Source organism: Geotrypetes seraphini, chromosome 6, assembly GCF_902459505.1.
Source record: "Geotrypetes seraphini chromosome 6, aGeoSer1.1, whole genome shotgun sequence".
Lineage (NCBI taxonomy): Eukaryota > Metazoa > Chordata > Amphibia > Gymnophiona > Dermophiidae > Geotrypetes > Geotrypetes seraphini.
In genome coordinates, this window is record NC_047089.1 from 20470388 (window position 1) to 20493668 (window position 23281).

Below are 23281 nucleotides of genomic sequence, written 5' to 3' on the forward strand. Positions count from 1 at the left end.
TTCCCCTTCTCTGCCGGCAGCATGAAAAGCAAACAAGGACCATCTCCTCCCCACCACCTATCTGCCTGATCTGCTGCTGCCCCCCATCCCCAATTCAGCAGCCCATCAATAAAGAAAAGCTGTTCACAGGGCCACAGAGCTCTGCACACTGGTTCCTGCCAGACGGCTCTGCTGGTCCCACCACCTATTATGCAACTTCCTGTTTGGCAGTAGCCATCATGTAGCATTCTATGGCTCTGCATACAGATTTTCTTTATTGACAGGTCGCTGAATCAGGGAGGCAGCGTGTTGGGTAAACAGGCAGCGGAGAAGGGATGCTCCCTGTTTGTTTTTATTTTTATAGCGGGGGAGGGGGGAGGAAAACGAGAGTGAGGGTAATACTGAAGGTAGAAAATGGGAGAAAAGAGAGAGGATGATGTAGAAGAGAAGACACAAAGTAACAAAGCTGGATATTTGGGAGTGGGGGAGAGACAGAGAAGCAATGCTTGATATTGGAAAGATAAATAGGCAAAGCTGAATTGTGGGGAAAGAGAAGCTGAGGGATGATGGTACAGTGAGGAGTGAGAGACGGAGGGGCAGTGATGGATGGGGAGAGAGAGACATAGTAACATAGTAACATAGTAGATGATGGCAGATAAAGACCCGAATGGTCCATCCAGTCTGCCCAACCTGATTCAATTTAAATTTTTTTTTTTTTTAATTTTTTTCTTCTTAGCTATTTCTGGGCAAGAATCCAAAGCTTTACCCGGTACTGTGCTTGGGTTCCAACTGCCGAAATCTCTGTTAAGACTTACTCCAGCCCATCTATACCCTCCCAGCCATTGAAGCCCTCCCCTGCCCATCCTTCACCAAACGGCCATACACCGACACAGACCGTGCAAGTCTGCCCAGTAACTGGCCTAGTTCAATATTTAATATTATTTTCTGATTCTAAATCTTCTGTGTTCATCCCACGCTTCTTTGAACTCAGTCACAGTTTTACTCTCCACCACCTCTCTCGGGAGCGCATTCCAGGCATCCACCACCCTCTCCGTAAAGTAGAATTTCCTAACATTGCCCCTGAATCTACCACCCCTCAACCTCAAATTATGTCCTCTGGTTTTACCATTTTCCTGTCCGAAATAACGCACTAAAATAAAACAACATATTAAATAGAACATATGCAGGTACTTTAACACATGGCTGCCAATCAGCCCTAACTCCCTAGTCCAGAGAAGAGATCCTGGATGTTAGATGGGAAAGAAACAGAGAGGGTGAGAGAGAGACATAGAGAGGCAATTGGATGTGAAGATGAAAGAGAGAGGTGATATTGGATGGTGGGGGAAGAGAGAGACAAAGGGGCAATGCTGAGTGGGGAGATGGAAGGAGTGGCCTAGTGGTTAGAGCTACAACTCAGCACCCTGAGGTTGTGGGTTCAAGCCCAGCGCTGCTCATTGTGACCCTGGGCAAATCACTTGATCCTCCACTGCCCCAGGTATGCTAGGTAGACTATGAGCCCACCAGAACAGATAGGGGAAAATGCTTGAGTACCTGAAAGTAAAACTGCTTAGAAAACCTCCATCGATAGGCAGTATATTAATGAACTTGGATGGCCGAGAGAGGAGACATCGCATGAATATAGGGGGGAGGGAGGAGAGGAAATCCTGCATGGTGGGAAAAGGGGGACAGAGAGAGGAGATGCAACGTGGAAAGCAGAGGAGACAGGAGATTCTGGATGGGGGCAACACAGAGGAGACTGTGCAAGCCTGGGGAGAGGGAAGAGAGCCAAAGAGGATAAGCTGAATGAATGAGATTAAAGAGAGAGAGAGTAAGAGACAGACAGGACATCCTACAAGGCAGGGGGAAGAGAGAGAAGAGTTAATGAAAGACTGAGAAGCAGAATGAGAGGGTTTGGGTGATAGAGAGAGTTGAAAATTAGAAAAAAAGAGGGGAGACTGAAAACTGTCCACTCAGAAATCATTCAGAGTCAGTAAAACAGAAGAAAGCTAATACTTTCCATTCAGTGTCAAAGATGGCTGTAGTGAAAGAGATGAAGGAGAGAAAAAAAAGATATGAAAAAAATGGATATGAGACCCTGGAAGAAGTTTAGAGAATGAAGCAACCAGAGACTGCAGCCTTCAAAGTTAGACGAATTAAATGGCTAGACAACAAAGTTAGATAAAAATAATTTTGTTTTAATTTGTTGTGATGGCCTCGTGTCCGCGTCCTATAGTGACTTGATGAACTGCGGATCCACGTTAACAGAACATAAAGAGAGCCCTTTTTATTGGAGTAAATATATTTTGGGACTGGATTTCGGAGACCAAAATCTCTTTCCTCTGGTAAGTAAACTATTCTGACCTGAGGAAGGGGGCTTTGGCCTCGAAAAGCTGGCCAAAAAATGTATTAAAGTAATCCAATAAAAAAGCACCACCTTGTATTCAATTTAGCTGAATTTTTATGGATTTAAGGTTCCTTTTACTAAGGTACGCTAATGGAGAAACGCTGGACTAGGGAGTTAGGGCTGATTGGCAGCCATGTGTTAAAGTACCTGCATATGTTCTGTTTAATATGTTGTTTTATTTTAGTGCGTTATTTCGGAATTTTTGACACATAATTCCCTGGAGTATGTTCAGTGCGTATAATATCAGTAACAGAGGTACTAGATGGGAGAGGCAGCTGTGCTCAAAGTGCCCCTATTCAGTGGCATAGTGAGGGTGAGAGGTGCCTGGGGCAGTGGTGCCCGTCCCCTGCCCTATTCTCCGCCCCCCCTCCCCACATACATCCACACGCTCCTTCCCCACCCCCACTGCTTCCCTTCCCCTGTGTCTCTGCAACGTTCCTGTCATGAGCAGCAACCCCTAAACTACTGCTCGCACCAGTGTCAGTTCTTCCTCTGATGTCACTTCCTAGGTGCGGGTCCAGGAAGTGATGTAAGAGGAAGAGCTAAAGCTGGTATGACAGCAGATTGGGGGTTGCTGCTTGCGCCAGGTACGTTCCAGAGGTATGGGAGAAGGGGAACGGCATATGTACGTGGCAGGGGGGAAGGGGGGGAAGGGAAGGAGCGGGGCAGGGGGAAGTGCAGAATGGAGGTTGGGTGCCTGTGCCCTCGCCAAGATAGCACCTGGGGCAGACTGCCTCCTACCCTCCTTACTAAGCCACTGCCCCCCACTTTCCCTTTACTGCTGCCCACCACGTTCCATGCCACCCCACTCTGGTCCTAGCCCCACCTCCATCTACCATAGCCCCATCCCACCAAGACTCACCTCCATCTCACCATAGCCACACTTTAGTCTCCCCAAAAATCTGAGTTGCTGAGCGCCTGTGACAAATTGTGTGGCTGATTATCCTGCTGTCAACGGAGAACCTACGTTACAGGTAAGTAACTGCACTTTTTTTCTGTGCCCTTCAGATTTTTCCCAAACTACTGCAGATTACAACATGCCACTCATTTCCTTCTGACGCTTTCTGTCCTTAAAGCTTTCCGATCTGGGCAGCTCATCATACTAGTGCCCCGACAGACACACACATTAGGCACGATTGAACCAACTTGGACAATAATTGGTAAGCGAAAAAGCTGTGCACGCCTACCTAACGTAGAGTGATCGCTTCTGATTAGTTCTCAGGGATCCGGACCCGGAACTCATGCTGTGATTCATCATCTGCTCACGCAGGTCATGGATTTTTGCCTCAAATCGAGCGTACTCTGAGAATGAATACAATGAACAAAAACACAATTAAATATTATTAACTGAGCCAGAGCACTTTAAAGAGCTTTAGGTCAGTGGTTCCCAACCCTGTCCTGGTGGACCACCAGGCCAATCGGGTTTTCAGGCTAGCCCTAATGAATATGCATGGAGCAGGTTTGCATGCCTGTCACTTCCATTATATGCAAATCTCTCTCATGCATATTTATTAGGGCTATCTTGAAAACCTGATTGGCCTGATGGTCCTCCAGGACAGGGTTGGGAACCACTGCTTTAGGATTTTGCATGCAACATGGGTCAACAACCAAAACCAATATGCCTTAAGTGCAAAAACTCTCTGATAACTGTTGGGGGGTGTTCACACACACATTATCCCTAATGTCCTTTAATTCAGTGGTTCCCAACTCTGTCCTGGAGGACCACCAGGCCAATCGGGTTTTCAGGCTAGCCCTAGTGAATATGCATGGGGCAGATTTGCATGCCTGTCACTTCCATTATATGCAAAACTCTCTCATGCATATTCATTAGGGCTAACCTGAAAACCCAATTGGCCTAGTGGTCCTCCAGGACAGAGTTGGAACCACTGCTTTAATTTTCATATGGTATGAGTACAGATACCCCTAACGCAGGGGTGTCAAAGTCCCTCCTCGAGGATCGCAATCCAGGCGGGTTTTCAAGATTTTCCCAATGAATATGCATGAGATCTATTAGCATACAATGAAAGCAGTCCCGCCCCCCCCTCCAACTGCCTGCTCTCATCGTGCAGGAGGAAATCCACACATGCGTGGATTTCCTCCTGCCCGACGTGATTCAGGGGAGTCTTTTCAAAACCCAGAGAAAGTGCCAGGTTTTGAAAAGACGTCCCTAAAAAAGAGGGAAAAAGTTAAGTTTCCAGTAAATGAGGGGGTTACAACCCCCCCAAACCCCTCACAACGCTGGCGTGATCTCTGTTAAGTAAAGTGGGGGGGTTCCCCACCAACACCCCCTGTCGGAGCCCCTTAAAATACTGTTTTTCTTCGGCGCGCTTCTGCCTTGCGCTCAGTTGTCTGCGCTGGGTTGACGGCGCGCCTTTTTCGTAGCGCACTTTTGTCTATGAACCATGTGCCTAAGGTTTCAATGCCTACTGATGCCTAAGACTGCTTAGCTGTGGCATAGTTAAGAGGGGGCAAGGCGTAGACTCCCCCATGCCACTCCCCCACTCCACTTCCCCATACCATGTCCGTGCCTCCCCCCCTTCCCTCTTTAAATCTTTGCCAGCGCGAGCAATTTCTCCGGCCTCCTGCTCACGCCCCTCTGAATTCATTCACTTCCTGGTCACGGGGCCAGGAAGTGACGACAGTGGGAAGGTCAACGCTGGCACGAGCAGCAGGTCGGAGAAGCTGCTCGCGCTGGCATAGACTTGGAGGTACCGGGGAGGAGGGGGGGAGGGAGAGGGCGAGAGTGTAGCATAGGGGTTGGGCTAGGAGCAGGGCGGCAGTATGGAAGGAAAAGGGGTCCAGAAAGGAGGCCACAGGGGTGCCTCCTACCCTTGCTAAGCCACTTGTGATAGCAATGGGCATATGCGCAGAAAAAAACACACAAAAAAAATAAACCCACAACAACAGCGGGAGAGATGTTCAATCTCTTCTGCTGCTGGGGGTGGGGGGCTGGTTGGCAGCGGGAAAGATTAAACATCTCTCCCGCTGCTGTTGTGGGTTGTTTTTTCTTTTTACATTTTTCTGCTGGGGGAAGGGTTCGCTTGGCAGTGGGAGAGAGTGGGCATCTCTCCTGCAGCAGGAGAGATGCCCACTCTCTCCCGCTGCCAAGTGAACCCCCCAAGCAATGGAAGAGATGCCCATTCTCTCCCGCTGCCACACAACACCCCCCTGCCTCTGAACCCTCTCCCCCATACCTTGAATTAGATGGTTGACCAGAGGGATGCCTACTCCCTCCAGCCCTCTTCAAAATGGGCCTTCCCCTCCCTGGGGCATACTGGGATGCACTGGGGAGGAGCCTGAGGCTTAGATTGGCCTTAAACAACTTGGGCCAATCAGAGCCTCAGGCCCCTACCGGGATGCTTCAGAAACTAGTTTAGTGACCGCATTAAAATTTTGAGAATCTGGACCTCAGTAAGCAGAATAAGCATTGTTTCCGATATGCCACTTTTAAATCTAACACAGGTTAAGAGTTAATTTTCAAAACCATTTCCAAAGGTTAAACAGTGCGATACCCATTTACGACCACAACTCTCAAAGTTAGAAGCATAAATCCTTTGAATATTTTGGCCCTGAGTATTAAACCACGCTGAGACTAATTTTGAGAAAGAAATTTGCAAATGTATTCATTAACATGATATAACTAGGGCAGGGTCCCGCAAACTTTCTTGAGCTGCGGCACACTAGACGCAGTGGCTATTGTGACATCACTGATGAGGTTGGCTCTTATTGGTGGAATGAGGCATTATGACATCACAAGCTCAGCTCTGCTTCCCAAAGACTGAAACTCTTCACACTGCTACTACGACTTATTTCTATAGCGCTACTAGACGCACACAGCGCTATACAGAGTCACAAAGGAGACAGTCCCTGCTCGAAAGAGCTTACAATCTAAACAGAGTCACAAAGGAGACAGTCCCTGCTCGAAAGAGCTTACAATCTAAACAGACACACAGGGTGCCAGGGTGGGGGATACAGTCAGAAGGGATGGATAATCTGCTGACTAGGGTGGTGAGCAGTGGGCAGAGGGGAGTAGGACTATGGACCAAAGGCTGACTCAAAAAGGTGGGTTGTCAGTCTGCTTTTAAAGGAGGTGAAGAAAGGGTCATGTTGGACGAACTCAGGTAGTTTATTCCAGGCAGCTAGATGAAAGGAACAAAGTCTGGAATTGGCAGTGGAGGAGAAGGGTACAGATAAAAGCAGCTTATCTGAGGAACGGAGTGCTCGGGGTGACATATAAGGAGAGATAAGAGAGGAGAGATACTGAGGGGCTGCGGCATGAACACCCTGGTAGGTTAGTAATAGGAGTTTGAACTGTTACTCTCTCCTGAACATTGACCTCTCATACATTAGAGGCCCTAATGCGCTTTTATGGACCTATTTATCTTCAAGATAAACTGTCTCTCACCACCTTGTTCTCTGTTCTTTTTGAGTGAGATCTGTAGGTCATTTAGGGGGAAATTCTGTATAGGATGCCGGACTCAGCAGCCGCCTAAGAAGCAGTTGAGAATCGCAGATTGGCGTCCAATACAGAATCACATCTGCTGTAATGGACAGATGCCTAACCCCACTAATTGAGTAACCACGCCCATGTCACAGGCGCCAGTTAGAGAATCGCGCCTGATTCCTTGCCATCAGCTCACCGCGGCACGGAAATCTCCCTGCCGCAATCAACTGTAGCAGGGAAAGCCCCCCGAAGTTGGCCAGCAGGAGGAATGCCCAATCCCTCCTACCGCCACCCCCGAACCCCCCGCAAATGTCCGCAGCAGGAAGGATGTCCACTCCCTTCTGTCATCATCCCTGAACCCCCCTAGCGAAGGAGGGATGCCCACTCCCTCCTGCTGCCACCCCCGCAGAACTTTCCCCCTACTTGTAACACCCCCCCAGAGCCCCCCACCTGCAGACCCCCCAGCACACCCCCTAACCGGTAGACCCACCCGGCACCCCCCAGCCCCCCCATACCTTTTTTTTTCATATAATTTTTATTGAAAAGAACAGGTTTGGGGCCCGTTGACATCTTATATTACTTCACTATAGTAGGTCTTTGATTATGAGACAATTTTTGTTTATTTTCATACGCATCCAGAGAAGGAGGGGGGGTGGGGGCTATTTCTGTCCTAATTTTGTCCTTTGAGTATTTACACCTGGGGTGGGAGGATATTATTAATCTGAATAGGGTAAGGTTATTGGATAAATCTATGTTTCTGTGTATTATTGATTAAGCATTGGGTGGGGATAAAATGGTTGGTTATGTATATTTGTAAGCTGAATGTGCTTTTACTGATTTATTATATATTATATATTTGTGTCTTCCACTATTGACGTTTGGAAAATTAATAAAGAATTAAAAAAAAAAAAAAAAGAACAGTCACAATTAGTCAAGAATGAACATGTACCAAAGGATACATGTAAATAAGCCAGTCACCAAAGGTAAGACAATTTACAAAGTATAAACCCCACCCCTCCCATTAAATAACAGAATGCCTATATGAAGAGGAACAGGTTCACTCTCCCGTACCTTTTAAGATGAAAGTCCAGCCAGAGGGATGCATATTCCCTCTGGCTGGTAGGCCCGCCACTCCAAAATGGCAGCCTTTCCCTTCCTGGTGTATTCTGGGATGCACTGGGGAGGGACCAAAGGCTCTGACTGGCCCGAATGCCTAAGTTCCCTCCCATAGGAGGGGCCTTAGGCACCTGGTTCAAATGGAGTCTTACGCCTCCTTCCTAGTGTATCCTGGGATGCAGTGGGAGTGGCCTAAGACTCTGATTGGCCAGATACCTAAGGCCCCCCTCCCATGAAATAGCCAGCATTTTGCTGGTCCACATTTTAGGTGTCTATCGCAGCCCTATGGAGATGCTTCGGGACACTTAAGCTCGCCCAAGGCCACTTCCCAGCAAAACCACACCCAAGCCCAGCCTTGGGTGAGCTTAAGTGTCCTGACATCTCCCTGCACCCACAACAGATGCCTACAGTGTAGGTGGCCTGCCTCGGGGGTTTTACCAAATTACATAAGAATTACAACTTATTACCAAATTACATAAGAATAGAAAAAGACTTACAAACATTTAAAAGACTTTTAAAAACATTTTTATTTCAAGATGCATTTGAACACATGATATAACTCACATAATTTTTATACTTTTTATTACAAATATTGGACTTTTCAAATCCCCTCGCCCCGTATTGTGTTTTCCCTTTCATGTAAATTTCAATAGATAAAAATGATGTAACTTTTCCCTTCTTTCCTGCCTAGTCATGTTATTCTTTGACCTTAAATGTATTGTATTGACTGTTCCTTAAAATTTTTATACTGTTTTAAATTGTCTGTAATATGTCTAATCTGTCAAAATTATATGTGAAACCACTATCTGTGGCTTTTAGAGTGTACATCGCCTAGATATTTCGATAGGCGATTCATAAAATGCTAATAAACTTGAAACTTGAAACTTTTAAAAGAAAATGTGCATCCTGATTGGATGGTTAGACGGCGGTAGGACGCCTACCGTTTCCTACAATCGGGACACCATTTAAAGAATTTGCCCCTGAGTCTCTAGGAATGGTAATGCTCTCCTTACAATGTTTTGGAGAGAGCCAAAAGTTTTGCTCCTCATAATCAGAATATGATTCTCAGCTTATGGAATCACATTTACATTCTGGTTTTAGTAAGGCCATAGTTAATCTGCTAATGTAAGAAATGAAGATATTTTGCTTTGTTGTATGTATGTTGCTAATTTAATTTCTAGAAGAGAAAAAGATCTTACCATTCATAGACAGAAATATATCTTACAGTCTTTTGCAAAGGCCATCATTTTGAATTTTAGATTGCAAAAAGTCTCATGCCCAGAATGTGCATCTCAATCACAAGATATTAATTTTGTTAAAAATATAGGTCAACTCCTTTATTCAGCAAACATGAGCTATGTAAGTTAAAGGACATCTGCATAGAAAACGGCCTGGGGGTTTAGGCATGCTAAAGATGCCAAAATATATCAAAACGGTTAGGGGGTGCCACACATAATATAAGCTACCCCCTCAATGGACACAATGGAGTTTGATCAATATGGGGGGGAAAGGGTGCTCGATATCACAGAGCCGCTCCGATGTCTGGGGTAGATATCCCATGGCTTTTACCCAGATATTTCTTCTTATGCTGCAAAAATAATATTTGACTGGCTCAGATAATTTTTGGTTCTCTGTTGCTCTAATATATAACATAGTAACATAGTAAATGAGGGCAGGTAAAAGACCTGAACGGCCCATCCACTCTGCCCATTAGTTATTCTCATTAAAAAATACATGATTAATTTAACTTGTCTCTTCTTTGATATTTCTGGGTCATAGACTGTAAAGTCCACCTGGCGTTGTCCTAGGTTCCAAATGCTGACGTTGCCGTCTAATCAAGCCATTGTGACATCACTGCTGAGGTTGGCTCTTAGGCATTGGTGGAATGAGGCATTATGACATCACAATCTCAGCTCTGGAATGTTGCTACTCTTTGGGTTTTTGCCAGGTAACAGAATAACATAGTAAATGACGGCAGATAAAGACCTGAAAGGTCCATCCAGTCTGCCCATGAGTTATTCTCATTAAAGTTTCAAGTTTCAAGTTTTTATTAATATTTGATGAATCGCTTATTCAGTTAACTAAGCGATGCATGTCTTTAAAAAAAACATAGGTTGTGAGAACTAACGGGGTAATACACATCTTATAACTCTAGGACAGACATGAAGCGTGGGGATAGCGGGGGGAAGTTACAATTTTTAGTTCAAGAGAGAGAACAAAAATGGGGAAAACAAGAGGGAAGGTAGCAAAATAAAGGCTTGAAGTTTCATGTGGTAAGTCTCATTATTAGATCTTGAACGCGTCTTTAAAAAGATAAGTTTTTAGCGTTTTTTTAATTGAAGTTATGTGTTTTTCTTCTCTAATGTACTGTGGCAGTGCATTCCACAGTTGTGGGGCCATCACAGAAAACATATCGTGTCTTCTAGTGCCTATAATTTTCAAAGAGGGGACGGTTAAAAGGTTTTGCGACGTTGAGCGGAGAGATCGGGAGATGTTGTGAGGGATAAGCATTCTTGAAATAAATTGAGGTTCGTTAGAGTTTAAGGTTTTATATACCAAGAGCAAAATTTTAAAGTTAATCCGATGGCTGATTGGCAGCCAATGAGAATCTATTAGTAAAGGAGTGACATGGTCGTATTTTTTGGCATTATAAATTAATTTGACTGCCGTATTTTGTATAATTTGCAATCTTCGTTTTTCTTTTTGTGTGATGTTAAGTAGAAGAGAATTGCAGTAATCTATTTTGGATAGGACCAGAGAATGAATTAATATATTGGTGGATTTGGGTTCAAGGAATTTTGAAATAGATCGAATCAAACATAGTTTATAAAAACATGTTTTAACTATATTGCTAATATGGTCTTGAAACGATAGTTTGTCGTTAACGATAACACCTAAGATTTTTACGGATGAAACTACCGTAATTCAATGGTGATGGAGTCATAAGGTTATATCTTTTTTCCAATACATGATTAAACTAACTTGTCTCTTCTTTGATATTTCTGGGTCATGGACTGTGAAGTCCACCTGGTATTGTCCTAGGTTCCAACTGCTGAAGTTGCCATCTAAGCTCACTCCAGCCTATCCAACCATCCCGTTGTTTGCAGGATATCTACCGTAAAGTCTGGCCAGTAACGTCCTCATGTTCCAAGTTAATGGAGTTCCCATTGATGCCCTCCCCAGCCCATCCTACACCGAATCACCATAGACCGTGCAAGTCTGTCTAGTACCAGCCTTAGTTCCTTAATTTATACCATTCGTTTTCTAATAAGAGATCTGGGTTTATCCCACGCTTTTTTTGAATTTCATCACCATTTTCCTCTCCACCACTTCACTCCTGTGCATGCTTTTGTTGTGCATCTTTTAACGTTTTGCAGAAAAGAGGCCTTTATTGTTATCAAGGTCAAAGTTCTGCAGCAACTAGGCACAGAGTTTGTTTTCACTAAGAAAGGAAATGATTTATGGGGTGAATTTGATTTACTGCTAGCTAGCCCCTGTCCTGGAAATGGAAAGAACCTTACACAAAACAGTCATCAGAAGCTACTGCTGAAATTATTAAATAATAATAATAATAACTTTATTTTTGTATACCGCCATACCCAGATTAGTTCTAGGCGGTTCACATTCATTAAACAGAGTTACAAGTGGTTCCGTACAAGATTGATCAGAGTTGCGAACAGCGAAGAGAAGTAAGGGGGGAGAGGGGGGAGTCAGGGGGGGTTCAGTAGGGGAGAGGTGGAGGTTAATGAAGGTTGTATTAAGGGTCCTGGTCTTGGAATAGGTGGGTTTTGAGTAATTTTCTAAAGTCAAGGTAGTTGGGGGCCTTGAGGACCATTTGGGCTAGCCATGGGTTTAGTTTGGCGGCCTGGAAGGCGAAGGTTTTGTCAAGGAATTTTTTTGAGTGGCATAGTTTTAGGGAGGGGAATGCGAAGAGTTGAATTCTGCGGGAGTTTTTAGTGTTGTGGTTTAGGGTGAAGTGAGGGGAGATGTAGCTTGGGGATAAACCAAATATTGTTTTGTAACAAAAACAGGCGAATTTGAATATGATTCTGGATTCTAGTGGGAGCCAGTGGAGTTTGTGGTAGAAAGGGGTGATGTGATCCCATTTTTTCAGGCCAAATATGAGGCAAACAGCGGTGTTCTGGATTATCCTTAGTCTCCTGATGGTTTTCTTTGTGGCGCTCAAGTAAATGATGTTGCAGTAGTCCAGTATGCTGAGGATGGAGGATTGTACTAGTAGGCGGAATGAAGTGTCGTCAAAGTATTTTTTTATGGTACGGAGGTCTTCATAATTGAAGTTTATGTTGTGAGAAGGTATTTCTGGATTTTTAAATTACTCTTTTCTATTTAACTGCTGACAGTATGAAACTATTCCATATCTATCTATCTACAGTCGATTCCACCTAAGTGCACGTCGGTTAAGCGCACGCTTTGGTTATCCGCACCTGACCACCATGGTCTCGTATTTATTTATTTTTTTTACATTAAAGTCAATGGACATAAACTCCGGATATTTGCAATTCTGATAAACACACAATCCGCTTATGCGCACTGATGTCATAGGTCCAACCTCTATTCGTTCACATTACGTTCTCTCCGGTTCTGTCGTGGATGAGCCACATCTTTCAGAACTGCAGCCTAAGGCCTGGCCAGGTGTTCGAACTTTTGAAACTGCATCATGGCGTCGCGTGGACAAAAATCATTGTCTTTGGCCGAAAAAAGTTTATTGCATTAGATCGAACAGTACTGTTTCTATAACTGAACCGTATTACATTGTATTTGGTGTGTTTTTAGTTAAATGTGAATTTGACCACAGCGTACTGTGATTTTTCATGACTAAAAAGCGCACACTCCGTTTAAGCGCACGTGGTAATCTAGTCCCAGGGGCGTGCACTTAAGCAGAGTTGACTCTATCTATCTACCTATCTATCTCAGATTGGAGGACTAGGAAATTCCTAATGTACCTATATGAAACTCACCTTCAGCTACTACTGAAGAAGTGAGCAAAACCTACATAAATTAATTCTCTATTCTTTCACAGTAAATGAGGAATGGGAGAGCAGAACATGCTCTCTTTCTACTCGATTTAGGTTCCCTTTTATCGAGCCGTGTTAGGGTTGTTTATCGCCGGCCACTGCAGTAGAAGCTCCAATGCTCATAGGAATTCTATGAGCATCGGCACTTTTACTGCAGTAGCCAGCGGTTAAATGGCCATTTTTCTTAATGGAGAAGGGTAAATAGTGGAGTGCCACAGGGATCTGTACTGGGACCGGTGCTATTCAACATTTATAAATGATCAGGAAATTGTGACGAAGAGGTGATTAAATGTGCAGATGACACTAACCTGTTCAAAGTTGTTTAAGCGCATGCGGATTGTGAAAAATTGCAGGCAGACCTTAGGAAATTGGAAGACTGGGTATCCAAATGGCAGATGGAATTTAATGTGGACAAATGCAAAGTGATGCACATTGGGATGAATAACCCTGATCAGATGCTAGGGTCCACCTTGGGGGTTAGTGCCCAAGAAAAAGATCTGGGCTTCACTGTAGACAATACAATGAAACCTTCCGCCCAATGTGTGGCGGTAATCAAAAAAGCAAACAAGATTCTAGGAATTATTAAAAAAGGGATGGTTAACAAGACTAAGAATGTTATAATGCCTCTGTATCGCTCCATGGTGCAACCTCAATTCTAGTTGCCTATCTCAAGAAAGATATAAAAAAGGTTCAAAGAAGAGCGACCAAGATGGCTAAGGGGATGGAACTCCTCTCATATGAGGAAAAACTAAAACAGTTAGGGCTCTTCAGCTTGGAAAAGAGACGGCTGAGGGGAGATATGATTGAAGTCTACAAAATCCTGAGTAGTGCAGAATGGGTACAAGTGGATCGATTTTTCACTCCGTCAAAAATTACAAAGACTAGGGGACACTCGATGAAGTTACAGGGAAATTCTCTTAAAATCATTAAGAGGAATTTTTTCCCCCCTCAGAGAATAGTTAAGCTCTGGAACGCGTTGCCAGAGGATGTGGTAAGAGCTGATAGCGTAGCTGGTTTTAAGAAAGGTTTGGCCAGTTCCTGGAGGAAAAGTTCACTAGTTACCCTGTATTGGTAGCATGGAATATTGCTACACCTTGGGTTTTGGCCAGGTACTGGTGACCTGGATTGGCTACCATGAGAACAGGCTACTGGGCTTGATGGACCATTGGTCTGACCCAGTAAGGCTATACTTATGTTCTTAAGTTAGACACCCTTTATAGAATCAGCCCCTTGGTGCCTATATCAGTGCCTAACTTTACACAGACTTTATAGAATCAAGGCCTTAGTGTTTAAGCCTATAATAATAATAATAATAACTTTATTCTTCTATACCGCCAATAATCGTGCGACTTCTAGGCGGTTCACATTTGAAGAGAGCTGGACAATCAGCGAGTTACAATATGCAGATAGTCAGTGAAATTACAGTATGTAGAATCTTGAAATACAATACAGTGGTGCCTCACACAACGAACTTAATTGGTTCCAGGAGCAAGTTTGTTATGCGAAAAGTTCGTTATGTGAAACGCGTTTTCCCATAACAATACATGTTAAAAAAAATAATTCGTTCTGCAGCATAAAATATGCTAAGATGACATAAAAAAAGATAAATTTGTCAAAATGGTGAAAATGGTGGTTTTGCTGAGGCCAAACTCTTTGACGAGGTCACACTGTTTTACCCCACATTCACTCCTTCTAATTATTTCCCGTTTCATTTCAACAGAAATCACCTTCCTGCTTTTTTTAGAAGCCATGATATATAAAAAATATTGAGTTTATCTTAAAAGGACGACTGTATACAGTGAGAGAGGGCAGAGTCTCAGCGGCAAAAACTGGGACTTAACTTTTTTTTTTTTTTTTTCTAGCATCGGGGAAGCGGCGAGAGTAGCTCCGCCCCCCCCAACGCATCAGCAGTAGGCGCCGGGCCCCTCCATAAAAGGAGGCGAGCCGACGGTCCGCCACTGCACAGGGAGCCAGGCGAAGGGCTGTGAGAGAGGGCAGTTAAGCGCAGTGACTAACGACTGCCTGCAGTGCCTGCGCGGAAGGATGCAATACATCGGCAGCTCGGGCGACTTCGTTGTGTGAAACGAAGTTCGTTGTATGAATCAAGACATGAAGTTCGTTGTGTGCAGCGTTCGCTGTGTGAGGCGTTCGTTGTGTGAGGCACCACTGTATACAGTTTGTTTAGTATTTTCAGAGGGGACATGTTAGGAATAGGAGCAAATTACAAAATACAGTTTGTTAAGAATTTCGGAGGGGCATTGGATAGAAATAGAACAGGATAGGATTAACAGAGTTACTGTTTAGGTGATATATCTGTCGAATAAGGCAGTTTTTATGGCTTTTCTAAAAACGTCGGTCAGTCTAGCTCCATTAATAATAATAATAATAATAACTTTATTTTTTGTATACCGCAGTACCAGAATAGTTCAGAGCGGTTTACATGACAAGAGACTGTACATCTACAGCGAAATTTACAAATAAGTCAATCAATCAATACAACCTAGCGAGTCGGGAGCAGGCAAGAAGGAGATAGAGAGGCTATAAACAAGTCAATCGGCGTGGCTTAGGAAGTCGGGTGCAGGTAGGTGGGAGGTGCAGGTAGGGAGAAGGCAGGTAGGTGGGAGGTGCAGGTAGGGAGAAGGCAGGTAGGTGGGAGGTGCAGGTAGGGAGAAGGCAGGTAGGTGGGAGGTGCAGGTAGGGAGAAGGCAGGTAGGTGGGAGGTGCAGGTAGGGAGAAGGCAGGTAGGTGGGAGGTGCAGGTAGGGAGAAGGCAGGTAAGTGGGAGGTGCAGGTAGGGAGAAGGCAGGTAGGTGGGAGGTGCAGGTAGGGAGAAGGCAGGTAGGTGGGAGGTGCAGGAAGGTGGGAGGTACAAGGCATAGTTAAAAGTAGAGTTACAAGGAGGGCGGGAGTCAGAGATATTTGTCAAAGAGATAAGTTTTGATTGACTTCCTGAAAGTTTGGTAGGAGGGAGAATTAGAGATGATTAATGTAGTTGTCTAGCCAGTGTTGTTGTTTGTTTGCTTGGCACATAAAAGTTCTATCCAGAAAGGTTTTGTATTTAATGCCGGTAATGCTTGGATATGCAAATAGACTGCAGTTTGTGGTTAGTCTTATGGGACTGTATAATACGAAGTGAGATAGCAAGTTTGTAGGAGCCAGTCCCCAGACTAGCTTGGAGCATATGCAAGAGAACTTGAATATTATTCGTGCCTCGACTGGCAGCCAGTGCAGCAGTCTGTAGTAGGGGCTGACGTGGTCGCCTTTTTTCAAACCAAACAGAAAAGGACAGTAAGATCATGAAGGGCATAGAAAGAGTGGACATGGACAGATTTTTCAAATTACGGGGAACCACAAGCACAAGGGGGCACTCGGAGAAACTGAAAGGGGAAAGGTTTAGAACAAACGCCAGGAAGTTCTTTTTCACTCAGAGGGTGGTGGATATATGGAACGCGCTACCGGAGGATGTGATAAGCAGAAGCACGCTACAGGGCTTCAAGGAGGGTCTGGACAGGTACCTGGAGGACAAAGGGATTGAGGGGTACAGATAGGAGTAAAGGTAGGAAATAGGGATAAGATTAGAGGATTAGAGGCAGTTACAAAATTAGTCAGGGACACTGTTCAGGCAATTAGGCCTGATGGGCCGCCGCAGGAGCGGACCGCTGGGCAGGATGGACCTCTGGTCTGCCTCAGCGGAGGCAACTTCTTATGTTCTTATTACTCCAGAGCCTATCACCTCTTAACTTCATCCTAAGCCCTCTCGTTGCAGTTTCCTTTCAAATGAGACACATTTACATTACATAGGTTTTTAAAGTCTCTATCCTATCTCCCCTCTCCCGACTTTCCTCTAAAGATCTCAATCTGTATACTTTGGAGGAAAGGCGGGAGAGGAGAGATAGGATAGAGACGTTTAAATACCTACGTAATGTAAATGCGTATGAGTCGAGTCTCTTTCATTTGAAAGGAAACTCTGCAATGAGAGGGCATAGGATGAAGTTAAGAGGCGACAGGCTCAGGAGTAATCTAAGGAAATACTTTTATACGGAAAGGGTGCTACATGCATGGAACAGTCTCCCGGAAGAGGTGGTGGAGACAGAGACTGTGTCTGAATTCAAAAGGGCCTGAGATTGGCACGTGGGATCTCTCAGAGAGAGAAAGAGATAATGGTTACTGCGGATGGGTAGCTCTATGACCTCACAATGCAGGTGCACAGTTCCTTAGCCTATAAGAAGAGAAGAGGAGATGCAAATGTTAAGAGCCTTAGCCAATAGGGAGAGGAGGAGATAATGGTTACTCTGGATGGGCCTTTATCTGCCATCATGTTTCTATAACCATAAAGCTCTTATGACCTCACAATGCAGGTGTAAAGAGCCTTAGCCTATGGGAAGAAGAGATGCAAATGTTAAGAGCCTTAGCCAATAGGGAGAGGAGGAGATAGTGGACGCTGCGGATGGGCAGACTGGATGGGCCATTTGGCCTTTATCTGCCGTCATGTTTCTATGACAACAGCTTAAGCAATGACCCATTATATATAGAGATCACTAGATGAGAACTATGCCATATAGCAGTGTCTCGCAAACTATCCAGAGCCGTGGTACGCTAAACAGTGGACTGTGGCTTGGTGGCACCCGGAAGTGAGTAGACGTCAATGCGATGTCACACACATACATGACATCATGACGCTGACGTCTGCGCATGCATGAAGACCCTGCAGCTACCAGTGTGTGTGTGTGGGGGGGGGGGGAGGAGGATGCTCAACAGGAGAGAAGGAGAGGCGCCGGCTGTCTACAGGATGTGCCTCTCTCCGCGAGAGACATGTTCTGTAGGCAGCCGGCGCCGGTGACTCGCAGCATGCCTGCAATCTCGCCGCAGAGCACTAGTGAGCCGTGGCACACAGTTTGCGGTTCACTGTCATATAGCATGAATCATTAACATACGAGGGAGATCTTTTTAAAAGCTTCTGTTTTCAGCGTCGCATTGTGATTTGTGAATCCCACCGCAGCTCAGTGGGAAATTAATTTCACGCAGCCTCACAATTAACGGGTCAATGTGTCAGGTTACCGTATAGTGTGTGATGACATCTGCTAATTCGATGCAGCCTTTCAAGTGAGTAAAACACTTGGTTCCAGCTGAAGCAGGGAAGAATACTCCTAGATAATAAAATGTTCCAGAGAAAGATCTGTCAATCACCTGCCATGCCCGCTATTCATCCACACACAGTTGTACACTAGATAAACCCTTCTGCTCTATTTGCATTTTGCTGATGCCAGAAGAGCGATTGCAGCTTCCTTTTATGATAACAGGAATAGAACAGGCTTCTCAAATAAAGCATATTGACAAGGGAGAATCGCAGCCAAGAACGTGGCTCTTCTCCAGTACTGAATCGATGGAACTGCTGGGGCAGCAGAATCAGAAACTCGCATATGCCCTAAGCCTCTCTTCAGATCCTTTCAAAAGGGAAGCATGGAAAAACAATACTCTGCACAGGGGTCAATGCAGTCAGGATTCATTGCAGAATAAGCAAACAGAAATACCCTAGAAACGTCTTACTACTATTATTATTTTTACAGCGCTACCAGACGTACGCAGCACTGTACAGGGTCACAAAGAAGAAAACAGTCCCTGCCCAAAAGAGCTTACAATCTAAACAGACAAGACAGACAAACAGGATGTCATGGATACAGTTAAGGGGAACGGTTAATCAGCTGGCTGGGTTGGAGGACAGAGGGGAGTACAGGACAATCAAGCCATTGTGACATCACTGATGAGGTTGGCTCTTATTGGTGGAATGAGGCATTATGACATCACAAGCTCAGCTCTGCTTCCCAAAGACTGAAACTCTTCACACTACTACCACTACTATGAATTATTTCTATAGCGCTACCAGACGTACACAGCGATGTGCAGAGTCAAAAAGAAGAAGAAAACAGTCCCTGCTCTAAAGAGCTTACAATCTAAACAACCAAGGTAGACAAACAGGATGTCATGGATACAGTTAAGGGGAACGGCTAATCTGCTGGCTGGGTTGGAGGGCAGGACAATCAAGCCATTGTGACATCACTGATGAGGTTGGCTCTTATTGGTGGAATGAGGCATTATGACATCACAAGCTCAGCTGTGCTTCCCATAAACTGAAACTCTTCACACTACTACCACTACTAAGAATTATTTCTATAGTGCTACCAGACGTACGCAGCGCTGTACAGTCACAAAGAAAAAGATAACAGTCCCTGCTCAAATGAGCTTGCAATCTAAACAGACAGACAAGACAAACAGGATGCCATGGATACAGTTATGGAGAATGGTTAATCTGGGTTGGAGGGCAGAGGAGTAGGGTTAAGGACCGAAGGCTATATCAAAAAGGTGTGTTTTCAGTCAGTTTTTAAACAAGGGAAGGAGCTTGGCAGAAAACATGGGTAATTTAGTCCAGGCATAGGGGGCAGCTAGATGAAAGGAACAAAGTCTGGAATTGGCAGTGGAGGAGAAGGGTACAGCTAAGAGCAGTTTTTCTGAGGAACGGAGTTCTCTGTGAGGAATATTAGGAGAGAGGAGAGATATGGAGGGGCAGAAGAATGAACACATTTGTAGGTCAGCAGGAAAGAAACAGTGCTGGCATAATGCGCAGCTTGCTCTTTGTTAAATAGTGATGCTTCCAGATCTGTCAGACTGGGGTCCCTCTAGCTATCGCAGTTCTTTCTTAAAATGCAATAAGAATATTCCCCAGCACCGAAGATTGGGACCATTCGGTACCACTGTTCTAACTTGTGCTTTAAAATTAAAGCAGGGGAAGTTCGATCTCTCTCTTTAAAAGCCAGTTGTCACAGACAGACAGGAACCCGTCAAGAAATTTCTAAATCCCCATCGAGAAAAGGTGCCATCTATACTTCCACCTCCAGGCTAAAAAGAAACTCATCTGATTTATTATTTTCAGTCTTTTCTTGGGAAATTAAGAAAAATGGAGATTTGTAGGTAAGGTTCTCCCTCATGCTCTCTTTCAGTCTGGAAATACTGTATATCGAACAGGAAGTCTAGCAGACTTGAGCATAGGATCCTCAATAGAGAAGCAATCAAATATGTGAAAAAAAATGGTTCGCACAGCTGCATCACCGCACACTAACCGATTAGTGTGTGTTTAATTTGGGAGCCCTAGCAAAGAGGGGGTGATATGGGCTCCTATGCTAATAGCCTCACGCTGCCTGGGAAATTAATACAAGGCCACACAACCAATGGATCAAAAAAGAAATGTACAGCATATTGGTACTAGATCCTCGGTATGAGTCATGTTAGAATAAAGTTTGTATTGAAACAGCTTGAACTGTAACTATTGATGAATGAGAGACTGACTGTAATAGTATTAAATACCAGTGGGGAGAGAGCAAATGACTCCTAAAAACGCTCAGAAAAGTGAAACTCTGAAAGGGAGGTGGATACCTCCCCTTGAGGCAAGAGTTTACCGTCCAATCATTGCATTTGCTTTGTAGAACATCACTTTCTGACCACTGGTAAAAACTAGTATTGTTTAAATAAACTCTGTTAAATTGACTAAAAAGTTCAAAACAATTATGCACAACTCTTGCTTGGAACGATGATACCATTCACTTATCTGTACCAACTTTAAAGTTTATAGTTGTAAGGGCTCTTGGGGGTCTCAACGCGGCCCCGTTTCGAAAATTCTGCTTCAGGAGACCCAATGCTACAATGCTACACACTGTTAAACGTATCTGTCCAAGAGATGATCGTTTGTAAAACTTCAAAAATTCCAGAAATTTTGAAGTTTTACAAACGATCATCTCTTGGACAGATACGTTTAACAGTGTGTAGCATTGTAGCATTGGGTCTCCTGAAGCAGAATTTTCGAAACGGGGCCGCGTTGAGACCCCCAAGAGCCCTTACAACTACAAACTTTAAAGTTGGTACAGATAAGTGAATGGTATCATCGTTCCAAGCAAGAGTTGTGCATAATTGTTTTGAACTTTTTAGTCAATTTAACAGAGTTTATTTAAACAATACTAGTTTTTACCAGTGGTCAGAAAGTGATGTTCTACAAAGCAAATGCAATGATTGGATGGTAAACTCTTGCCTCAAGGGGAGGTATCCACCTCCCTTTCAGAGTTTCACTTTTCTGAGCGTTTTTAGGAGTCATTTGCTCTCTCCCCACTGGTATTTAATACTATTACAGTCAGTCTCTCATTCATCAATATAACTCCTTTTCTGACTGGTATTTATATTGAGTCCCTGTATGCCTTTCTAACTGAACTGTAACTATGGCATATTTAACATAATCTGTATATTATGTATATTGGTATTAGATCCCTGGTATGTAATAATAATCCTAATAACAACTTTATTTTTATATACCGCAATACCACAAACAGTCCAGAGCGGTTTACAGAGGAAGAGACTGTATACAGACAGCGATATTACAAAAAGCTTTCGAAATTACATTAGCGTGTTAAGATTAATGACATTTATCTGGCAGTGTTTTAAAAATGCATCAAGGCAGCAATGGAGTCAGAGAAATTTATCAAAGAGATAAGTTTTGATCGACTTCCTAAAAGTTTGATAAGAAAGTGCGTTTGAAATAAAGTTGGTCAAACATTTATTCCATTTGTCTGCTTGGAAGGATAATAAATATTCTGTCGAGGAATCTCCTGTCTGTATGTATCGAGTTAGGATAAAAACTTGGATCAAAATTTGTACTGTGGCTATGGCAAATCGTAGCTTCTTGTTTTGCCAACACGGACTGCCCGACGAAGTTGATAGACACTATGTTTGCCACCGCTATTATCCATAAGACAGAGTACAATTCTGGGGTTCAAAAAGGGACTGGATGACTTCCTGGAAGCGAAGGGGATAACAGGGTACAGATAGAGGTTTACCTTACAGGACATTGAGCGAATAGGGTATGGACATTTTAGGTTAGGTAGGGAACACTTTCAGGTCATGGACCTGGAGGGCCGCCGCGGGAGCGGACTGCCGGGCACGATGGACCCCTGGTCTGACCCGGCAGAGGCAATGCTTATGTTCTTATATCCTTCGGAATTGGAAATCGGCCTCGCATCTGGACTATACGTTCTGATGGAATTCACTGTGTTTGTACAATAAACATGAACAATATGCTGTTGAAAAGCACTGTATCTCAAATCTTCCCTCAGTATTGCCTACTTCACCTTGAAAATTTCTTGAAAAGGTTCATTACTGTGCTGTATCAACCATTCCATAACTTGCCTTCTGATTTCAGTGTCCCCTTTTTCTTTTTTTCCTCTTTCTTCATTCTTCTTTTCTCTCGCACTTGTTAGTTGTTTTATTTCCATGACTAGCTTTCATTTGAGATAATACGATGTTATGACCGTTATATTATGTGTGGTTGTATCTCTGTGCGATATTCTTGACTATGTGCTTCATTTTCTTTGTACTACTCATAACGCACAATAAAAAGTTTTGAACTAAAAAAAAAATATCGTAACTTCTTAATTGTACGTTTTGTATGTTAACCTGGAACCCGTTCTGAGCTCTTTGGAGAAAATGGGATCGAAAACAAATTTAATGAATTAATACAGGAAATGGGACATGCAGCCATTTTACAGCCGTGCTAAAAGTGAACTCGGTATGCGGGAAAGCCCGGTGTCAGGTCAAAAGCGCGCCGGGACAAAGGCGCGCCCAGACAATTGAGCGCAGCGCGGAGACGCGCGCCGCTCAAAATTACTGTTTTTAGGGCTCCGACGGGGGGGTGGGGGGGACCCCCCCCTTTACTTAATAGACATCGCGCCGCGTTGTGGGGGCGTTGTGGGGGGTGTGGGGGGTTCTAACCCCCCACATTTTACTGAAAACTTAAATTTTTCCCTGTTTTTAGGGAAAAAGTTAAGTTTACAGTAAAATGTGGAGGGTTACAACCCCCCAAACCCCCCATAACGCCGGCACGATGTCTATTAAGTAAAGTGGGGGGGGTCCCCAACAAAAACCCCCGTCGGAGCCCCTAAAAACAGTAATTTTGAGCGGCGCGCACCTCCGCGCTGCGCTCAATTGTCCGGCCGCGCCTTTGTCTTTCGCGCCGTTGTCTATGAACCGGAAAGCCCCGCTCTACTGATACCGCAGGCCAATTTTTAAAGAACTTAGTAAAAGGGCCCCTTTATTTTATTGTGTTTTACACAAACTACATGATAATTTATAAGATTTAAACTAACCCAGCTTATGGATGCATTGCACTTTACAATAGATGACAAAAAAAAAAATGCAGATTTATTTTTAATTGCCTTATGCATCAACAATAATAGTTTAAACAGAGTACTTCCGTTGACTGGCAACC

The 23281-nt window shown here is 44.1% G+C and overlaps 1 protein-coding gene across 1 annotated transcript in view; it reads right to left on the reverse strand.

Moving 5' to 3' along the window:
* DLG2 (discs large MAGUK scaffold protein 2) overlaps positions 1-23281 on the reverse strand; it is a 1272293-nt gene that overhangs the window by 164492 nt on the left and 1084520 nt on the right. The window contains exon 16 of the mRNA XM_033948577.1: positions 3571-3685. Within this exon, the coding sequence (XP_033804468.1) occupies positions 3571-3685 (115 nt within the window). The remainder of the gene's footprint in view (positions 1-3570; positions 3686-23281) is intronic.